The sequence below is a fragment of the Cherax quadricarinatus genome, chromosome 11 (genome assembly GCF_038502225.1).
Source record: "Cherax quadricarinatus isolate ZL_2023a chromosome 11, ASM3850222v1, whole genome shotgun sequence".
Lineage (NCBI taxonomy): Eukaryota > Metazoa > Arthropoda > Malacostraca > Decapoda > Parastacidae > Cherax > Cherax quadricarinatus.
In genome coordinates, this window is record NC_091302.1 from 22,687,793 (window position 1) to 22,711,003 (window position 23,211).

Sequence of the window (23,211 nt, forward strand, 5' to 3'; positions counted from 1 at the left end):
GACTTCCTGCAGTTCTTGATAAACATGGAATTCCACGAGTCTGGGCATGAGTGCATGGGCATGTCATTAATTGCCTCTTCAAAATCTTGTGGAGTTATAATAATATCCGAGAGTTTTGGAATGACCAGATTTTGGGTTTCGTTCATAAAGAATTCATTTTGATTGTCGACCCTTAGAGTGGGCAGTGGATCGCTGAACACTGAGTTATATTGGGACTTTAGTATCTCACTCATTTCTTGGCTATCATCTGTGTATATCACATCCCGCCTAAGCAGGGACCCAATACTGGATGTTGTTTTTCCCTTAGATTTGGCATAAGAGAAGAAGTTTTTTTTTTTCAATTTCCTTTATGGCTTTTAGTTCTTCCTGTGATTCTTGTCTCCTATAAGATTCCTTCAGCTTAAGTTCGATATTTGCAATTTCATTACTAGTGCTTCCCTTCATATTTCAGATATATTGACCCACTCAGCAGTTCTGTGACTCTTTGCCTTCGTCTGTATAGGAAGTGTCTCTCTCTTTCTAGTTTACATCTTCTCTTTCTTTTTTTAATGGAATGTGTCTTGAGCAGATCTCAAGAACCACAGAATTTATTTTTTTTAAGGCAGATGTTCGGGTCCGTGTTGTTTAGGATATCTTACCACCTTATTTCATTTAGGACATGGTTTACTTGGTCCCATTGTATGTTTTTGTTATTGAAATTGAATTTGGTGGAAGAGACCTTCATGACTGCTCACATATTGCTGGTCCGGAGCCCTGTGCATACATGTCTGTACTTCTATTATGTTGTGATCTGAGTGAATTGTCTGTGATACAGTTGTATTACATATCGGATCATCATTGTTAGTGAAGATGAGGTCCAGTGTATTTTCTAGTCTTGTAGGCTCAACTATTTGCTGGTTTAAGGTGAATTTGTTGCAGAGATTTAGTAGTTCGTGTGTGTGTGAATTTTCATCTGAGCTGCCTCCCGGAGTGATCTCTGCTAAAACATTATTTGCTATACTCTTTCATTTTAGGTGTCTTAGGTTGAAATCTCCTAGTAGTAAGATGTTCGGGGCAGGAGTTGGGAGATTTTCCAGACAGTGGTCAATTTTCTCAAGCTGCTCCTGGAATTGCTGTGAAGTTGCATCTGGAGGCTTATATACTACCACAATGACAAGGTTTTGGTTTTCGATCTTTACTGCCAAAACTTCAATTACATCATTTGAGGTATTTAGAAGTTCTATGCAAATGAGCGACTCTGTGACATACAGGCCAACCCCCCTCCCCCCCTTGTTGCCTGTTTAGTTTGTCGCATCGGAATAGGTTATAACCTGGGATCCATATATCGCTGTCATAATGATCCTTTATGTGGGTCTCTGTGAATGCTGCAAACATTGATTTGACTCCGTGAGCAGTGGAGGCAGGATCCATACACTGAATGAGACACATGTGCAAAATCTGGGTATCTTTATTTACAGACTTTCGTGAAACATGTACAAATGAAGATATCCAGATGTTGCACATGTGTCTAATTCTTCATACTGTCGGTATTGAACACAACTTATTTACAGGAAATTGACCTGACGGCACTGGAGGACAGGAGAGACAGGGAGGACATGATAACGACATATAAAATACTGAGAGGAATCGACAAGGTAAACAGACAGGATGTTCCAGAGATGGGACACAGCAACAATGGGTCACAGTTGGAAGCTGAAGACACAGATGTGTCATTGGGATGTTAGGAAGTTTTCATCAGTCATAGAGTTGTCAGGAAGTGGAAAAGTGTGGAAAGTAATGTAGTAGATGCAGGATCTATACGTAGCTTTAAGAAAGGGTATGATAAAGCTCACGGAGCAGGGAGAGAGTAGCGACCAGTGAAGAGGCGAAGTCAGGAGCTATGAATCGACCCCTGCAACCACAACTAGGTGAGTACAATTCAGTGAGCACACATACACACTCACGCACACACACAGATTCATTCATACATATATGCATAAATACACATGCAAATAGTTAAAATAAATTTTCATACAAGAACTAGAGAAAACCTTAACGTTGCAGATGTAGTGTATACGTATATCTGCCGTACACTGGAGGTGACACCCCGGCGCAGGAGGTGGCTACTTGGACACCACACACAGGTCTGCTTCTTACCTCACACCTCCAATTCTTCCCTGACAAATTCTCAAAGTGAGTGGGATGAAACATTAATGCACGTATTTATCAAGTTTCATTAAAGGCAATTTAATTTTTTCTTTGTTTCAGGTCAGAAAAGAAAACTTGTTTTAACATTCTTCTCGAAATATTTTTGTTATTCAAATGGTCACCAATGTAAGAAACATTATGTTTTAAACAATATTCAGAGGGATTATTTTAAATACATATTGAAAGTAAAAGATATTTTGATTATGAAACAAATAATAGTCTTCTCGTTGTAAATCAGTAAGCGTTAAATAATTTGTTTATAATACGTTAATAATGTTGATGCGATTACTAATCTCTCTATGATGCAAGGCTCCAGGCGGACATCAACCGAATCTTTCAGTGGGCTGCAGAAAACAATATGAAGTTCAACGATGAGAAATTTCAATTACTCAGATATGGTAAACACGAGGAAATTAAATCTTCATCAGAGTACAAAACAAATTCTGGCCACAAAATAGAGCGAAACACCAACGTCAAAGACCTGGGAGTGATCATGTCGGAGGATCTCACCTTCAAGGACCATAACATTGTATCAATCGCATCTGCTAGAAAAATGACAGGATGGATAATGAGAACCTTCAAAACTAGGGAGGCCAAGCCCATGATGACACTCTTCAGGTCACTTGTTCTGCACACTAACAGCACCTTCAAGGCAGGTGAAATTGCTGACCTAGAAAATGTACAGAGAACCTTCACGGCGCGCATAACGGAGATAAAACACCTCAATTACTAGGAGCGCTTGAGGTTCCTGAACCTGTATTCCCTGGAACGCAGGCAGGAGAGATACATGATTATATACACCTGGAAAATCCTAGAGGGACTAGTACCGAACTTGCACACGAAAATCACTCACTACGAAAGCAAAATACTTGGCAGACGATGCACCATCCCCCCAGTGAAAAGCAGGGGTGTCACTAGCACGTTAAGAGACCATACAATAAGTGTCAGGGGCCCGAGACTGTTCAACTGCCTCCCAGCACACATAAGGGGTATTACCAACAGACCCCTGACAGTCTTCAAGCTGGCACTGGACAAGCACCTAAAGTCGGTTCCTGACCAGCCGGGCTGTGGCTCGTACGTTGGTTTGCGTGCAGCCAGCAGCAACAGCCTGGTTGATCAGGCTCTGATCCACCAGAAGGCGTGGTCACAGACCGGGCCGCGGGGGCGTTGACCCCCGGAACTCTCTCCAGGTAAACTCCAGGTATACAGAAATAATAAACAAATTTTTGCCTCTACTGTATTATGTAAATAACTATATATTTCGGTTTCTGGGCGATCCGAGAAAGGTATCTCCATATTCCAAAATCCCAGCCTCCTCTACTACACTGCACGTGAATGTAACAATGGAGAGTGGTCGTAAAATTGAAGTGCAGTAAAATATAAAAGTGTGAATTCGGGTGAGTGTGCTTGTGCACACACACACACACACACACACCAACACACACACACACACACACACACACACACACACACACACACACACACACACACACACACACACACACACACACACACACACATATATATATATATATATATATATATATATATATATGTCGTGCCGAATATGTAAAACTGGTCAATTAGCAAGAACTCATTTAAAATTAAGTCCTTTCTAAAATTTTCTCTTATACGTTTAAAGATATATTTCTTTGATTAATGTTAATGTAAAAATTTTTAATTTTGCACCAAAAGCATCTTAGAAAACTTACTTAACCTTATTATAACAAGAAAAATTTATTTTAGCCTAACCCAACTAAATATATTTTAGATATGTTTACAATAATTTAATACTAAACAAACACAGTGAAATATATTTTTTTCGTTAGGTTCAGAATGATTTTGGCGAAATTATTGCATACACAAATTTTCGCTTGTCCTATATGGCAAGATGAGCGTTGCTATTTAAGCCAAGATCGCAAGTTCTGCCTATTCGGCACGACATATATATATATATATATATATATATATATATATATATATATATATATATATATATATATATATATATATATATATATATATATATATATATATATATATATATAAAGTGGTGAAGGTATGTAAAAGTAGAGGAATGAGAGAATGGGTGAGATGCCATTAACAAATTTTTCTGAGAATAAGAAAAAGTTTTGGAGTGAGATTAATAAGCTGAGAAAGCCTAGAGAACGAATGCATTTGAAGGATAAAAATAGTAGGAGAGAAGAGTTATTAGATGAAGAGTTGGAGGCTTCGTGAAGATGGAGAGAATATTTTGAGGAACTGTTAAATGTTGATGAAGATAGGGAAGCTGTGATTTCGTGCATTGGCCGTGGAGTTATAACATCTTGTAGGAGTGAGGAAGAACCAGATGTCAGTGTGGGGAAGGAACGTGGGTAGAATGAAAGGGGGTAAAGCAGGTGAGATTGATGGGAGCAAGACAGAAATGTTAAAATCATGTAGGGTATAGTTTTGCATTACTTAGTGTTTTTATTTAATAAATGTGTGAAAGAGGGGATGGTACCTAAGGAATAGCAGAGAGCATCTATATTTCCTTAGTATAAAGGTAAAGAGGACAAAAGATGCCTTCCCTTTAAATGAGTCCCTTTAAATGGACCTTTTTTCTAGAGGTGTGAAAATTCCAAAGACAATTACAATATCTATCTATATTTTATTTGGATTGTAAGGTAATTTTTATCATATCCAACGTCTGCCTCAAAAGCTTGTGGGATAGATAAGCTATGTTTGTCTCCCACTCTATGAGTGTTGGTATGCCTGGGAGCACTTCCTGCCGTCTGCCTACATCCTAGCTGCCTCACTCCAACAAGGGCGCTTCCTGTGACCGTTTTTTCTTGGACCTTCTCCCCTCTCCTCTTCTCTGTCACATTGCAAGCTCTTGATGATGTGTTGATTGCAATACGAAAGGCCTAGAGCTATCATTCAGCTCCCCCGTATAAAAAAAATGTAATAATAGAATAAAAAATGCGTAAAATAAAATATTTTAATATTATTTTATTTTTACTTTTCTCTCAGACTATTCCATGGTCCGAATCTGCTGGTTGCGACAGAGGTTAATCCCTTTAATAAGATAATCAGTGTCACTGACCCTGAGGGCCACAGGGTTAACAGGGTTCACTTCACTGGTCCTGTGCCAAAAGTGGTGGATTTCCTCTCTAAAGCACTTAATTTTACGTAAGTAAACCTAACTTTCTCATTTCAATTTGGATAATGAAATGAATGGGTTTACAGCTATGGAAGACATTATCTCTGGTTTTCATTGCCCCAAAGATCTGTTGAAGCTTTATCAGGACGAGGTAAAAACTCATTTAATTATTATATTTTTATATGCAATAACTTTTGAGGACCTTATTAGTAGGTTACAATGTATGTTATGACGTGTTTTTCTTCCATAATTTTAGGCATTCCGTGACCTCTCCCTCACTTAGGAAAAGAACCAGTACTATAGTACTACAATTCCACGAATTATCCTGCAGTTGAAACTAATAATTCAAATTTTCAGCTTGGTTTTCCCTGCCGTTTCCTCTAAAGCATAACACTCTCAATTGTAAAGTAATATGCGTATTCCCGTGTACAGTATATTTCCCTTTCTTTTTCTGTACCATTATAACAAGATGAGGGGAACCTTTTAGCTATATATAGTTCCAGACAACCATATTGACCAAGCACGTCTAGTTAGAGAGAGTGGCGACACCTAGTCGACACTAACGAGAGACTTCTATAACAATATGAGATCAGATACTGAAGATTAACAAGTGTAAGCTGTACGAGAAGGGAGACAACAGAATACGCAATGAACTAGTTACACATCTGGACATAACACAGTTTGAACATTGTTATCATTAGTACCCTATAAGCATAGACGGTCAGAATGACTTAAATAATTGTCAATATGAAAAAGTTTATTGACCTTAAAAAAGCTGTTTGTTAGTGTATGTATAAAATAAGGTAGGAGAGTCGCGTTTACAAGAGTGTAATTGCTTCCATGTAGCTCTTGGGCAGGGAAGAGCGGCTGGCAGTCTTAAGCTCTGGAACACTAAACTCTTGTTCATAATAACCTTGAACACTTTTTCAGCAACCTATAACCACCTCTAAAATAATAATTTTTCACGGTCTGAACAATAAAGACACTGTAGAAGCTATAGAGACTGCAAAAAGAAGATTGAGTTCTTCAGGTTTACACCAAACAACAACGTCCCGACACAACACGTAGTGATCTAGTATCAATAGCCAATGCACACGGAATTACTGTATATCTCTGTATGCAGGGACTCATCAAAGTCAGAGCATTCATAATAAATTTGAAAATATATTGTATAACGCTAGAGGAATATGTATCTCTCTCTCTCTCTCTCTCTCTCTCTCTCTCTTTCTCTCTCTCTCTCTCTCTCTCTCTCTCTCTCTCTCTCTCTCTCTCTCTCTCTCTCTCTTTTCTTTACCAAAAGGTTTTACAAGGCTAGGTAAGGGTTTTTGTCTTTAATTACAAGCTGAAAGCTGTTACCTACATCACCTCATTTTAAAGCCTTATTATTGTTATGAGACTTACAAATAGGGAACATGATGAACTTGGAGTCATCTGTAGGACAGTGATTTTATTTGATCGACTGACGTTATTTCAGCTTACAAGGTTCTCGGTCCGTCTCGGACCATTAACGAGTAGCAAAAAAAGAGCAAAGGCAAGAGAGCCAGTATTATATAGGAGATGAAGGCTGAGGTAGAAAGAATCATAATATGAAAGAAGCAATGAAAGTAGTTGTAGAAGCAGTGGTGGAAGTAGTTGTAGTCGAGTTAGTAGTGGGTAGTTAGAGCACTGGTAGTGACAGGCAGTGATAGTAGCAGAAGTAGTAGTAATAGTAGTAGTAGTAGTAAAAGTAGTAGTGATAATAGTAGTAGCACAGAAGTAGTAGTAATAGTAACAGTAGTAGTTGTAATGGTAGTAATTGAGGAAGTCTAAGTACAAGAAAAAGGATCACTGCAGGAAAGCTAATGTCTCACAAGAATGGGACCATAAACACTGGCGAAGAAAACTCAAAGGACAGACCTCACCAGATAGAGGAAAGGAGAGGAAAAGAAAATATAGGAAAGGAGAAAAAGTAAGGAGAGAAGGAGATAAAAATCAGGTCAAGTCACGAGTATTGTGAAGCTTGGAGCATTTCACAACGTAAGGAGAAAGGAAGACATCTTCAGAGACAAAGCCAGGACTAAGATTCATATTAGGAAAGTTGTATATAACAGATGCTTCAACACGACGGCGATTGTGAAGGCTAGAAAAAGGTTGACAGTTTTGGCAGAGGACCAGTTAACAGGAGAGCTGTGACCTCTAACATGACGTAAAAGATTATTGTCCTTCTCGGCAAGTCTAATACTTCTTTCGTGCTCTTTAAGTCTGTCAGAAAAAGAGCGGTCAGTTTCTTCATAGTATAGGAGAGGACAAGAGGACCAGGAAATGGTGTAGACTGTGAAAGTAGCAGGTGCAGGAGGAGAGGTAGGAATTAGATTAGTTGATTAGCAGTGGAAAGTCTTGGAGGAAAGAAAGCCCGTTTAGCACATAAGGAAGCAGACTTTATGAAATGGGAAGGGTAGCCAGAAAGAGAGAACGAATTACGAAGAGTGGAAATATCCGATTCAAGGAACTGAGAGTAACAAATGCGGAGAGCACGAAGAAAGAGAGAAATAAGAACACTTTTCTTGACAGAGGGAGCATAGCAAAAAAACAATAGTGAACGTACATGCCTCTCTGCAAAGCTTGTAATAAACGTAAAAAGCGCCTAAAGTCGATTAGTGGACAAATGCATCAAGATAAGGAAGCAAAGAGTTAGGTTCACATTGATCTTTAAACTTGATGGAAGGAACAAGATTATTATGTCCAAGACGGACTTAAGCTTCGTCATAAGTTTTCTTCTGCTATGCGCGGGTTTTTGTATATTGTTGCAGTCACAGAATTGTCCCTTTTTATTCCGATTTTATTTGTTTGACGTCATTATGCTTGTACTTTTACAGTATTAGTCATGTACATAACATAACAGAAAGGCCACTCATATCCCTCAGGTGTTGAAGGCTTTGCTGAAATGACAGATCTGTCCAAGCTGAGTCCTGGCTAGAGATGAGTCGTCTTACTTTGATCTCTGTCCTGTCAAGATAACGCAGATGAGACGGGGGACAGGTAATCAAAGAAAGCTGAGCTTACTCAGAGTGTGAGCATACTAGTTTTTCATACATGATCATGCAACCTCTACTGTCGAGCAGATGTGAGATACGTGTAAGCTTCTTGGCAGCTTTGTGTGCAAGATTTACAACATGGTTTTTCATAGTCAGTTTCGAGTCAAATTACACCCCTAGGATATCAACTTCATCCTCGGTCAACAACACTCTTCTATGCATTCTTACGATCTTGATGCCTATAGACCATCATCTCGTCATTCTTTGTGTTTTCTCAAGAGCAAATGTAACCTGCCAGTTTTTTTCCCCAGGCTGATTAGGTTGTAAGCTGGTGATTGATGTAACTTAGAGCAGTGAAGGTCAGAGTACAGTCGTCTGCAAATTCATGGGATTTAGTATGAGTTGAAGAAGATCAATGAAGTAGACATTCCATTACGATGACCCAAGATCACTTCCCTGTGGAACACTTGAAACAAGTGTCTTGTTGAGAACTACGCTTAGAGATCTCTCCTAGTGCTTGTAGTTTTCCCAAGAGTCCCTGGTGCCATACTCGTCGAAAGCACCAGCAATGTCCAGTGAAACTATGCAGTTAACATTGGATTCATCAAGTGATTGGGGCCACATAGTTTACAATTACTTAATAATGCACAAACACAATGAAATATATTTTTTTCGTTATGTTCTGAATGATTTTTGAGAAATTATTGCAGGCATAAATTTTCGCTTGCCTTATTCGGCAGGAAGAGCCAAAATTTAAGCCAAAATCGCAAGATTTACCTATTCGGCACGACATATATATATATATATATATATATATATATATATATATATATATATATATATATATATATATATATATATATATATATATATATATATATATATATATATATAAAGCTCCTGGAGAGCGAAACGTTGCCACAATAAAATGTCACATTAGTTGCACTTGTGTCCTTTTACTTTACATTTCCATTGTGCATGAGAAGCAAGGTATCGTTCGAATTTACTTAAAGATTTGTTCTTTAAACATGCCAGAGGCTGCAAGGTGAAGCAGAGCCGGCATAATTAAATGGTTGCAACTTAGAATTAGTAGAAGAAGCAACAATATGAGGCAGTAAGAAATTGGAATTTGATTGATTTAACTTCAGGCTGTCATTCGAACTTACCTACAGAAGAGGTAGGATTCTGGGAGAGAGATGGGGTGACATAACAGAAAAGACTTAAATTAAATACAAGGTTACCTTGGGCCCCTCTTGAGGTTCATTCGTGATCCTTCAACACTGGTCGGCCTTGTACCAGAGCTCCTCGGTTGGAGTGCGGATTGTCATTATATCCTAAAGAAGCATTCAAGTGTCTTTAGTATCAATACCTGACCAACCGGGCTGTGGTTCGTACGTCAGCTTGCGTGCGGCCAGCAGTAACAGCCTGGTTGATCAGACCCTGATCTACCATGAGGCCTGGTTTCAGACCGAGCCGCGGGGGCGTTGACCCTCGAAATCCTCTACAGATATATATATATATATATATATATATATATATATATATATATATATATATATATAATTGGGCGTCCCTGAATTTCATGAGATGATTGGAGGAATTTCAGTGTTGTACACAGGCGTTGTTCAAGTTATCGTTCCTACATGCGGGTGTCGAGGTTTCTTGCTGTTTCACCTACATAAATTTTGTTGCAGCCTCCACAGGGTATAGTGTAAACTCCTGCATTGACTGGTTCGTGGTGCTTGAACAACGCCTGTGTACAACACCGAAATTCCTCCAATCATCTCATGAAATTCAGGGACTCCCAATTAGTGATCAAAGAAACTAATTTCCGCAGACGCAAGTGCCTCGAGTCAGCACTAATCGCTGTTTCGAATACAATTAAACAAAACAAAGGCAGCTTCACCATCTCTGAAGTTTTAGCAAGAATCCTCCTGAAAACAGTAAACCCTGCCATCACATAGTCTTTCCTGTTAATACTACACAAAGCACATTACAGAGAGTGAACAATGAAAAAGGCTGCCTCTATCCAGTCTATATTTGTCTAACCTATTTTTATGTTACCCAAGTAATAGCTTTTATATCCTTTTACTCATGTACGAGTTAATTGCTTTACCATATTGTATTACTACTACTACTACAACTTTTATCGCTACTACTACTACTACCACTAGTATTGCACCTCACTCTGAGCCTATATATACCCTCTGTGCCCATGTACTGTTTGTAATGGCTTGATAAAGCTCCTGGAGAGCGAAACGTTGCCACAATAAAATGTCACATTAGTTGCACGTGTGTCCTTTTACTTTACATATTTTTCGGTAATTCTACCAACATTATTACACCAAGGAAATATTTATATATTAGAATTAAAACGAGAAACACCTATGTTAACAAACAATACAAACGTGGATGGTATTCTCCTTATTATTTTGAGTAACAATAACAAGGAGAATACCAGTCACGTTGATGTATCAAGTGTAGAAGAATAAAATTAAAAATGGCACTGACAGCAGCTATTTTGTGCTAAGGACATGACAGCCTCCACCCAACCTCACCTTCACGGGTTATTTTTTCTCTCTCACCAGTGTTTTTTAATTACTTCCAAGCTGTTGTTTATTCTAACCGGGATATGCATGAAGGGAGGATAAGAGACATAAAGGGGTATTTAAAAGGGACGAAGGCAGAAAGAAGATAGAGTGGTAGAGAGGAAGGGAAAAAGAGAGAGAGAGAGGGGGTGAGGGAGTGGGTGGAGAAACAGAATGAGAAAATGAGGAAGATGTAGGTACAAATATACACATTAATATTTATATGGGGCTTTATTAAATACTTGTGCCCAGCAGTACAGCACATTCCATACTGGAGTTCTTAGGTTCCAACCTAAAGCGTTGCACATATTTTTTTTTTTAATTTAAGCATATAATTCAGCATTTGCAAGGTGATGATGGTAACAAAAAAAAAATAAGCAATGTAAGATTGAAAATCAGATTGGAGGGACTCAGTGTGAAGGAAGTGAATGTGTTCAGATATTTGTCAGTGGACTTGTCAGCAACTGTGTCTATGAGAGACGAAGTGAACCATAGAACTGATGACAAGTGGAATTACTGAGCGACAGGCAAGTGACATTATTTATAAATATGTAATAGACGATGCTGTTAGCTAAGCTTTGCATATATATTTTCTAAATTCTCTAACTTCTTAACAACATTTTCAACGAAATGTTAGTGATTTTTCCGTTATTTTTTTTTTTCAGAAAAATAACGCAACTACTGAAAGTTTTTTGCTTAACTAATAACTTCAGTTGTAATTATGTACACGTAACAGTTTTGGCATAATTTCGGCAGGTGTTGCAACTTACCTGTAACTTTCAAGACCACAGAGTTGGTGTTAATACTTACATTCACTATTATTTTATTGCAGATGCTACAGTTTGTAAAGAATTAAAAGTGAGTTATGTTGTTAATTCAGTTGTAAATCATATGAGTATTGCAGTATGTGTCAGGGAGATGGTATATAGCTTATAAGTTACTCTAAACAGTTACTGCGTACCACACCAGGTACACCTACTTACGGCCTCCTGATGGAGTCTGGGGCGTTAGTGTTGGTAACGGCTCGTGGTCCGGTATGGTAGGACTGGTGATGAGAGAGGTGAGTGTAGCGAGAAATTTAGTAAAGTCTCTCTCATGTACCACTATCTCAAGATGAAAAAGAAAGATATTTGTTTTGACTCTCTTTTAGTTTGCTTTAGTTTATGATTTCACAGCACACGCTCTCTAGGGTTGGGTGGTCTTGGTGGCCTCAATAATATCTAGAGGTATGTAATTGCTTTCTGTGGAGAAATTTTCTCCAGGAGGGGGTATCAGCCCCCTTCAACCCTTTCAGCCCCCTTCAGCCCCTCTCAGCCCTGAGGGGCCACTCAGAAGGGGCGAGCGTCTTGTTTACTGCTAGAGTGAGTAATTGATCACAGATGCTATGCCATGTAATCAAGTGACCTCTGCTCCTTGCAACGGTGTTGCAACGTGTATTTTTATAAGAGACAGTACATCTCTTACTTAGCAGGACAATTAAGGAAAATCCTGCTCCCACTTTATTACCATAGTAAAGATAGTGTACATTGTTGTCTATAAGACAGCAAGAAACAAACATTCTGCTTTGCTTCATCGAGGAGGTGACAAGGATGCAAGGTACTAGGTCAGCGTTTTTTTTTTGTGCTGGGGGGAGTGACGGCATGGAGCGCTGTGGCGTCTGGCAGATTACTTTTGACTCTGGAGAGAGTCACACTGACGCCAGGATAACCAGCAAAGGACACTGATCTGTGCGTTAGTGTGAATAAAGTGTCTCACAAAACACAATAAACTCTTAAGAGAAGTGTGATCAGCTTCTCTTGTGATACATTGTGAACAATAAAGACAAATCTTGTAGAACATAGTGTACCAGTGTGCGTTTCCTAGACAATGGAAGAGGTGGACATCCAAGGACACTTCAGCTTCTATCAAGTCACCGATATCTGTCGAAGGTGTTGAGAACACCATAGCTCACGTTACAAAGAGCAAGGTATGTTACGAATTTCTTGTAGATCGGGGGATTGCGCAATTCTTGAGTCACAAGGAGTTTGTAATCAACCTATAATCGGCAGTAAGGTGTGGACTTTTGAGTCCAAACAAGTAAGTATTTCGTCAGCCATCATCGAATGAAATATGCTGACATAACACCCCCTAGGGGTAATTTATACTTACAAATTGTATCTCTTGACAGCCCACTGTTGTGATGGTTTCGACAGCATCTAGACCTCGTCTGCAGGGGCGGCTGTGTAGACGATTTGCTGTCATTTATCAGCTAAGTGTTCATTATATATATATAATAAACACAGCAGGTAAGGCCAAAAATTCTCAACAGAGTTTTTGGTCGTGCTCGAACCGGATAAAGACCACACTGTGGTCCAAATATGTTGTACTACAGTGTACAAATAACCTATGAGCCAAGGTCCTTCGAAAAAAGCTGTAAAACTAGTGTTTTACAATATAAATCAGTATAAATGAGTCCCTCCAGACTCAATCACAGAGAATGGGCAGCCAAAAGAAAACGGGCGCTCACCCAGCGTTCACCCAAAAGAAAACGGGCGCTCACCCAGCGGACACCCAAAGAAAACGGGAGCTGGGTGACTCACCCACACCCTGCAACCACTGCTCCAATCTGGAGAAAATGCTGATTAATACAACAACTACCCAAATGATGTTGTTTGTCTGAGTGTATATATACACAGTGTTTATAATGTTTATAGACAGAAATTAAAAGACAAGATTGTGTTAAAGTTTGTTTCTTATAGATCTACCTGTTATATTAAAGGAACTTATATAAAGTGTAAGCTTTCAAATATATATTAACAGTGAAATTTATATATGTGTAAGTAATATTCACGTGTGATTTACAGTTATACAGTGACATTTATAGTGTATAGTGAATGAAGTGTATAACATCGTTATTTACGATTAATCATCATGGTCAGGCTGACACAGCACACAAGCCATAAACACCAGCCACATGTACGCTGTACCCTTCATGGTCATTGACCCTGAGGTTAAGCTTAGTGGGTCAGTAGTGTCTGACTCGATTATTGCTGACTTAAGCATAACAAAAACTCAGCTGTTTATAGCAGTACAGTGTTTTTTAAACACTCTAAGTGTGGTGCTAGAATTTTCAGTATACCATTAAAATGGCTTGTTTGAAAACTCAGTTTCAGTCTTTACAGACTAAGATTACACAATTAGAAAATCTAATTTCAGTCTGTATAGGATTAACTCAAGATACAAACATAGATTTTGATGATCTTGAGGTCAAGTTTGGATTATTTACACAACGTATGAAAATAATTAATTCAGACTATACACATTATGAAAATAAATTTCTTGAATCAGATCCATCTGAAGATGAAATTAAAAATGTTTTGGATACTTTTAGTGATCAACAATTAAGGTGGACAGGAGTACAGGCTATCTGCCGTAAAACTCTGTCACAGAGACCTGTAACTAGTGGTCAAACACCTGTTACACCTGTAACAACAACAAGTGTCCCATTACCAAGCTTACCTACATTGTCATTACCTATTTTCCAAGGTCATAATTATGAAGAATTCATTAGTGGTTTTCAATCCATAGTAAATTCACGAACTGACATAGATGAGATTGCCAAGTTCAATTACCTTAAATGTCTTGTGAAGGGAGAACCCTATGAACTGATTAAGTCATTTCCGGTGGTTAAAGGTAATTATCAAATAGCCTTACGTGTCTTAGCAGACAATTACTTTGATGTTTACAAGGCTAGAGTTAGACATGCAGTCTTAATATCAAGCTTGAAGCCACCCAGACATTGTTTTTCAGACTTACAGGCATTTAGAATTACATTAGACAATAGTCTCAGATCTCTAGATGCTAAATATGACCTAAGACAATGTGATTGGTTTATCAGTGGTATTGTACAAGATAAGTTGTCACCACAAACTATTGAACGATTAAATATTATGTTCAATAAACGCTATTTCACTTGTGAGGAAATTAGCAATGGTTTACAAACAATAGTTTCATGCATGCAAGCAACGAGACAAGATGAAAAATCCACAAATCCCGTGGATAATAAACCTTCAACTCAGTATAAAAAGAGTATACCTACTCCCACTAAACCACATAATGGGAAATCCCATATAGGCATTTATCAAGCTGTGAATACAATAGACAGTAAACAGACTGTCACACATAAACGTACTCCAAAATGTGTACTTTGTGATGGAACACATTGGGCACAGTATTGTAGTCAATACACATCAATGGAGGAACGTAAACAACGTGTTCATCAGCTGAAAAGATGCATCAAGTGTTTAGGTGAACACAAGGGAGGGAAATGCTCACTGAAGAAGTGTTTTAAATGCAAGGGTATGCATCATTCAGCATTATGCCCAAATACTTTTGCTGAACAGCAGCAGACTTCCACAGAATCAGGAAGTCAATAAGCAACAGCATTAAATGTGAGAGATAAGTTTAAAGCAACTGCTCTCCCGATAGCTCGAGTTGAGTTATCTAATAAATTACACAAAACCAATGTGCTAACACTATTTGATCAAGGCTCACAAAGGTCCTTCATAAGAAGATCAGTGTTGCAGAAACTGAATAAACAACCCTATGCCAAAATACAGTTAGATATAGCTGGTTTTTTCCACAATTCTGGTAAACAGACATATGACCTAGCCAAAATCACTGTTGGTCTAGGAAACAGGAAAAAGACAGTAGAAGCTGTGGTAGTAGATGATTTGCCTAAGTCTGTGCAGATCCAGGGATTAAAAGAAACAGTTGCAGCACTAAAAGCAGCTAAGGTCAAGTTAGCCTGTCCTGACATACAGACGGACACAATTAGTCCAATTGATTTAATCATTGGAAGTGATTATTATCACTGTTTTGTGCAAAATATGGTAAGTAAACATGATGTTCACTTGCTGAAAACAGCAGGAGGCCACATGATATGTGGTCCCATTCCCTCTCAAAGTGGGAAAGAAGCTGATATTGATTCAGTGGAAAATGTACTAGTTACGAGAATAACCGCTGATCATGTACCACAGCAAAAATTATCATTACTGGAAGAAATGAATGAACCAGTTGATAAGTTGTGGGATTTAGATGCGATAGGTATTGATGTAAATAAACCAAGCCCACAAGAGTCTCAGACTTATAACCAATATTTGGACACTGTCAAATATGAAGATGGACAGTATTGGGTTAGGTTACCATGGAAATTAAATCCACCACATCTACCTAGCAATTATCGCATGGCTTTCGGACAGATGAAAGCACAAATACATGAGCTCAGGAAGAATCCACAGTTACTGACTGTCTATGATAATATCATACAAGAACAGTTGGACAATAAATTCATTGAGGAAATAGTCGAAGATAAGTTGAAGACAAACGCTCATTATCTCCCGCACCATGGAGTCAGAAAAGATTCTGAAACCACTCCACTACGTGTTGTATATAATTGCAGCGCACGTGCAAATAAAGATGTAGCAAGTCTTAATGACTGTCTGATGACCGGACCCTCACTAACTGAGAAGCTTGGAGACGTGCTTATGAAATTTCGCACAAACCCATATGCCTACACGGCTGATATTTCCAAAGCTTTCTTAAGAGTAGGACTACAAGAAATAGATAGAGATTATACTCGATTCTTGTGGCCTGAAAATCCACATGATCCTCAAAGTCCTGTGAAAACTTATCGTTTCAAATCAGTATTATTTGGTGCAACATCCTCTCCATTCTTACTAGAAGCTACTCTAAATACACATTTGAAGAAATCTGGAAGTCCCTTCAAAGAAGTCTTAAAGAAAAGTTTCTATGTGGACAATCTTCAAGGTAGTGTGAATAAAGAGGAGGATTTGAAATCCTTATACAGAGAAGCTAACAAGGAGATAAAAGAAGCAAATATGCCTCTAAGGATGTGGAATACAAATTCAAAGCAATTAAGGGAACTTATCAAAGAAGATTTCCCTGAAACTGAAATTCCTGATTGCAACAATATGCTGGGACTTAATTGGAACACACAGGAAGATACTCTGAGTCTCAAAAGGATAAACAATAAATCATGCAGTACACTCACTAAACGTAGTTTACTGTCAGAGGTATCACAATGTTTTGATCCTCTAGGACTCGTCTCACCAATTACCATAAAGGGTAAAATGCTTATGCAAGATTCATGGAAACTCAAAATTGGATGGGATGAGAACTTGCCTCTAGAAATGAGTCAAGCATGGGATGAAATATCCAAGGAGTTTAAACAACTTCATCAAATTAAACTTCCCAGACAAATAGGTCAAGAGGGAAACAAGTACACATTACATGTGTTCTGTGATGCGTCAACCAGAGGTTATGGCGCTGTAGCTTACATGAGTAATGCTGAAGGAAGTACACTAATTACTTCAAAGGCCAGGGTAGCACCCTTGAAGGTCAGAACAGTACCACAATTGGAACTGACAGCACTCTATGTATGTACAAAATTAGCTGTCTATCTCAACAAAGTACTTGATCATCTCACTATTGAGAAAACCGTGATCTGGAGTGATAATGAAGCAGTTCTCCAGTGGTTAAGAAATAATAAGAGTAAGTTGGTCTATGTACAGAACAGAGTAGCAGAAATAAAAGAGATGCAGAGAGATTATCTCTTTCTCCACGTCTCTACCCAAGAGAATCCAGCTGACATGTTGTCACGTGGTGTCCCACTCAAGAAATTTGTGGATAATAAATTATGGCTCCACGGACCGAACTGGCTCTCTGATGAAAATAACTGGCCTCAGCAAAAGGCTCACATTATGCCAGAAGAAACAGTCTGCTTGAACACAGCAGAAATAAGTTGTGTAAATACTGCAGCAGCCACAACAGAAATAGTCATTGATGGATCTAAATACTCATCTTTGGGTAAACTCTTAAGAGTTACAGCTCTTGTCTTTAAATTCATTAAAGGAGTAAAACCTGATTATGAATGTCTTGAACCCATTAAATACTGGGTGAAACTAATACAGAAAGTTGTTTTCTCTACAGAATATAAATTTCTGGAAACACCAGATAAATCCCCAAAGAAACCTGTTATGATTAATTCTTTAGGACTTTATCTCGACTCAGAAAAGATTATAAGATGTCGAGGAAGAATTCATAATTCTTCACTACCTAAAGAAGCCATACATCCAATATTGATCCCCAAGAATCATTGGCTAACAAAACTGATTGTGCAAAACGCCCACAGTAACGTGTTACATGGTGGAGTAGCTGACACACTTTGTCATATACGACAATCCTACTGGATACCTCAAGGTCGACAAAGTGTGGAAAAACAAATAAAGGATTGTATTACTTGTCGTCACTACGATATGCGAGTATGTCAGTATCCAGGTCCACCTCCATATCCCTCTGAAAGAGTTTGTCATATCACTCCATTTGAGGTGACAGGTGTAGATTATACTGGACCAATAATTTTAACCAAAACAGTTGACAAAGTTCCCATCAAGGTGTACATCTGTTTGTTCACTTGTGCTACAACTAGAGCAGTACATCTAGAAGTAGCCACTGACATGTCTGCTGAAACTTTTATCAAATTATTCAGAAGGTTTGCAGGCAGAAGGGCGTGTCCCAGACTGATGATTTCAGATAATGCAACGAACTTTGTTGCTGGTGCTGCTTATATAAGCAAGATCTTTGATCAACCAGAAGTACAACAGATGCTGAATCAACGCAGATGTCGTTGGAGATACATTCCTCCTAAATCTCCATGGCACGGCGGATTTTATGAAAGAATGATCGGCATTGTAAAACGTTGTTTAAGGAAGACTCTTCATCGTCAGAGAATAGACTTAGAAGAATTCCGTACAGTTGTGACTGAAATAGAAAATAGAGTCAACAACAGACCTCTAACTTATGTTACCGATGATCTGGACAATTTAGAAGTGTTAAGTCCATCTCATTTACTCCATGGCAGAAGGCTCGAACCTGTTCCTCCCATGAATGATAAAGAAATCATAGAGGATCCTACTTATTTCGAACCTGAGCAACTCAGACGTAAATTCAAACACCTTAATAAAGTGATTGAATGTTGGGAGAAAATTTGGCGAGAAGACTATCTCACCTCATTGAGAGAACACTTCTATTGAGCTGGTGTTCCTGAAAATCATAAGTCCTTAAGACCTGGTGACATAGTGATTATCGACAATGATGGTCCGAGGTCCCAATGGCCACTTGGAAAAATTGTGACCATATATCCTGATGCAAATGGAATCATCAGGACAGTTGATGTTTTGAGCAAAGGTGTAGTGAATAAGCGGACAATAAATAAACTAGTGCCGTTAGAATTACACAGTGTTGAAAACAAAATTAGTGATTCTCCAGAAACCACACAGACTAAAGCTGTTCAGAAAAGACAAGCAGCAGTGGTGGCGAGTGAGAAAATTAAATTAATGTTAAGTGATGAATAGTTCACCTGCAGCGAACCTCCGCCGCCCCCCAGTGTGGAAAAATTTTCTCCAGGAGGGGGTATCAGCCCCCTTTAACCCTTTCAGCCCCCTTCAGCCCCTCTCAGCCCTGAGGGGCCACTCAGAAGGGGCGAGCGTCTTGTTTACTGCTAGAGTGAGTAATTGATCACAGATGCTATGCCATGTAATCAAGTGACCTCTGCTCCTTGCAACAGTGTTGCAACGTGTATTTTTATAAGAGACAGTACATCTCTTACTTAGGAGGACAATTAAGGAAAATCCTGCTCCCACTTTATTACCATAGTAAAGATAGTGTACATTGTTGTCTATAAGACAGCAAGAAACAAACATTCTGCTTTGCTTCATCGAGGAGGTGACAAGGATGCAAGGTACTAGGTCAGCGTTTTTTTTTTGTGCTGGGGGGAGTGACGGCATGGAGCGCTGTGGCGTCTGGCAGATTACTTTTGACTCTGGAGAGAGTCACACTGACGCCAGGATAACCAGCAAAGGACACTGATCTGTGCGTTAGTGTGAATAAAGTGTCTCACAAAACACAATAAACTCTTAAGAGAAGTGTGATCAGCTTCTCTTGTGATACATTGTGAACAATAAAGACAAATCTTGTAGAACATAGTGTACCAGTGTGCGTTTCCTAGACAATGGAAGAGGTGGACATCCAAGGACACTTCAGCTTCTATCAAGTCACCGATATCTGTCGAAGGTGTTGAGAACACCATAGCTCACGTTACAAAGAGCAAGGTATGTTACGAATTTCTTGTAGATCGGGGGATTGCGCAATTCTTGAGTCACAAGGAGTTTGTAATCAACCTATAATCGGCAGTAAGGTGTGGACTTTTGAGTCCAAACAAGTAAGTATTTCGTCAGCCATCATCGAATGAAATATGCTGACATAACACCCCCTAGGGGTAATTTATACTTACAAATTGTATCTCTTGACAGCCCACTGTTGTGATGGTTTCGACAGCATCTAGACCTCGTCTGCAGGGGCGGCTGTGTAGACGATTTGCTGTCATTTATCAGCTAAGTGTTCATTATATATATATAATAAACACAGCAGGTAAGGCCAAAAATTCTCAACACTTTCTTTTGTTTCGTTTTATGAAACTTTTTTTTATTTTGAAAGCATTTTCATTCTGTAGTTGTTAGGTTGTGAAAGTCATTAATATTTAAAAAAAAAAAAAAGTTTGACTGTTCTGATACTATGAATAATGAGGTCGGGTTACCAGTATTAGCTTCATGTAATAACTAAATGAACCAATTTTGCCAATTTTATTAAGCAACTTGCCTATCTTCTTCAGGAAGTAGATATCGGTGCTGGCCCTTTCTCAGTTGAAAGAAGTCGAAGCAAAGTGGTGGATTTTACTGTTCCAATACTGGTGGATTTCTGGAGGATTCTAGGAGTTCGAGGACTTCCTAAGGTAGATCCATGGGGCTTCCTGTTTCCCCTGTCTTCACTGGTGTGGGTTGCCATCATGGCGGCCTTGTTGCTGCTAGCTGCTGCAGTTTTCATCATGTCGTCAAGTTTCCATCACAAAAGGGTTGGCCACAGCAACTATTTACATCTCTTCTTCAACTTCATTCGAATACTGTTACAGCAAGGTAATAATAGGAATATTTTATTGAAATTATTGTTTATTTCATATATATCATTATTTCTGTTCATTGTATAGATACAATAACCGTGATGGAATATTATATCACTGCAATATCATTGGACATAAAGTTAAATTTCTTAAAAAAAAAAAATACCAGATGTAGATTGCAATGGAGATTACTCAGTATAAGTGGATAGAGAAAGATGGTCACCCTGGCAAGTACTATTGACACAGACACTCTGAGAGGAGTCGTCTCAGTCTCACAAGTGGCTTTTAGGACACATTTCCATATGTAAACTGATCTTGCAAGAAATTCCCAACTACATTCACAAACAAAGGACTGACTTACTTGGTTGTGGACAATATGCTACTAGAAATCCCCTGATTCTACCAAGCAAATCTAGATACCTCTGGTATCTGGTACAGTGAAGGAGTTATTCCTCCAAGTGTTCAGATGGTATTAGTATCACCTGCCTGCACCTTAAAGATCCCTGAATTCAAAGCGTATTCCCTAAGCAATATTTATGCAGTAAGTGAGACACTAGCTTCTAGTGAGTTATTAGTGGGCGTTCGCCCACAGTTCAAATAACTCACGCTCCTCAGAACAGAACAGAAGAACCTCAAAGAACCAGTTTCCTGATACAGTGAAAGGACAGAACTTGCACCGGTTAAACACTCAATATATCTCTATATATTAAGCTTGTGAATACATAGGAGAGTAGTATGATGATGGATGATTTCTGCCCTTTAGAAAGTTGGAAAAATACTAGAGCTTAAGATTTTTTTTTATATTTTATTTAAAAGCAATTCAGCGTAACATAAAAATAAAAAATAAAAAGGAAACAGTATGGATCTCAATCCTGAAGGTTCGTACACTGACCAAATAAGCCCGACACAAATTAACTGACACAAAAGGATTACACCCATATACTCGCAAGATATTGCTATATAACATACGGCAAGAACATAGCTACAAATACACATAGTAACAGGGTCATGAACTGAAAAATCGATAAACATTCAATGATTCAAAACCTTACATATATATAAATTGTACATATAACATGACATGACAAAGGCTCAATACAATAGAAAAGAATATATACAAGAAAATGTATCAATTAATCCCATGCTTCGCATTAATCAATAAACCAAAACCTAACATCATAAACTTACTAGAACATCTACATACTTATCCCTAACAATACAGCTTTACATATACCAAAATACAAATAAACATAAAAAGAAAACAGCTTAGATCTCAAAACCGAAGGCCCATTACTGTTACAATAAACCTGTATTCAAAAATCTCAGACACAAAAGGAATGCGTCTATAAACTGGCTAGATATGTCTGTATACCATACAGCTAAAACTTACATCAAGAGCATAGCAATGAAAACAAACCGGTATCAGATTACTGACCTAAATTATATAAACTTTAAAATGAATCGAAACCATACATAAAGTTCTAAATATGTTATATAGATCATTTTAAATGTTATGTAGATCATAACGAGACCTCAAGCTCTACATCCACACGTGGCACGGTAACCACAAGGTTGATGCAATAATGCATCAATGAAAACCAGGAAACAAGTCCATACCCACATTCACAACACTCTCACGACACCCCCCCTTCCCAAGGAGGCGAGCCTGCTGTGACCCCCTGAATCCTTCTCAGCCTATGAAAACCCCTTCACTCATTCATTATCATTCACAGATTCATGAGAATTCCTAACGTTAGCATTCTGTATCCCTCTGAGAAAACCTGATCCCACCTCCTCCCATACAATTCTCTGTTACGACACATTGTACGATAGAACTTTATTGCAAGAACCCTCCTTCGCTCTTCACTATCCCCTCTCCCTCTCATCACCCACGATATATATATATATATATATATATATAATCCCCCATGATATAATCTAAAGCTCTTATGACACCCTCGTCTAACCAACCCATATCTAGACTTAAAGCACACAGAACCGACACCCCACGACCTCCCACCCTCTGTAGCAACCTACTTAACCAACACCTGACCTCCTCTAACCCTTCACAAAAACAAACTACATGGAACGCAGTCTCGTCCCCTCCACAGATACCACACACCCACCCTCTACAACCTGTCTCTTCCGTAGTATCGCTCCAGACGGAAGGATCCCATGCAGAAAACGAAACATCACCTCATGCCCCCGAGGGTTTAACTTCATCTTACTAAATCTATACCAAATACTCTTCCACGTATACATAGG

The 23,211-nt window shown here is 38.6% G+C and overlaps 1 protein-coding gene across 3 annotated transcripts in view; it reads left to right on the forward strand.

Annotated features, from left to right (window-relative positions):
• LOC128687709 (glutamate receptor ionotropic, kainate glr-3-like) overlaps positions 1 to 23,211 on the forward strand; it is a 123,975-nt gene that overhangs the window by 11,290 nt on the left and 89,474 nt on the right. For all 3 annotated transcript variants that reach the window (XM_053775311.2, XM_070083969.1, XM_070083970.1), the window contains exons 3-6: positions 2,044 to 2,172; positions 5,200 to 5,358; positions 11,901 to 11,991; positions 20,662 to 20,962. In XM_053775311.2, the coding sequence (XP_053631286.1) occupies positions 2,044 to 2,172; positions 5,200 to 5,358; positions 11,901 to 11,991; positions 20,662 to 20,962 (680 nt within the window). The remainder of the gene's footprint in view (positions 1 to 2,043; positions 2,173 to 5,199; positions 5,359 to 11,900; positions 11,992 to 20,661; positions 20,963 to 23,211) is intronic.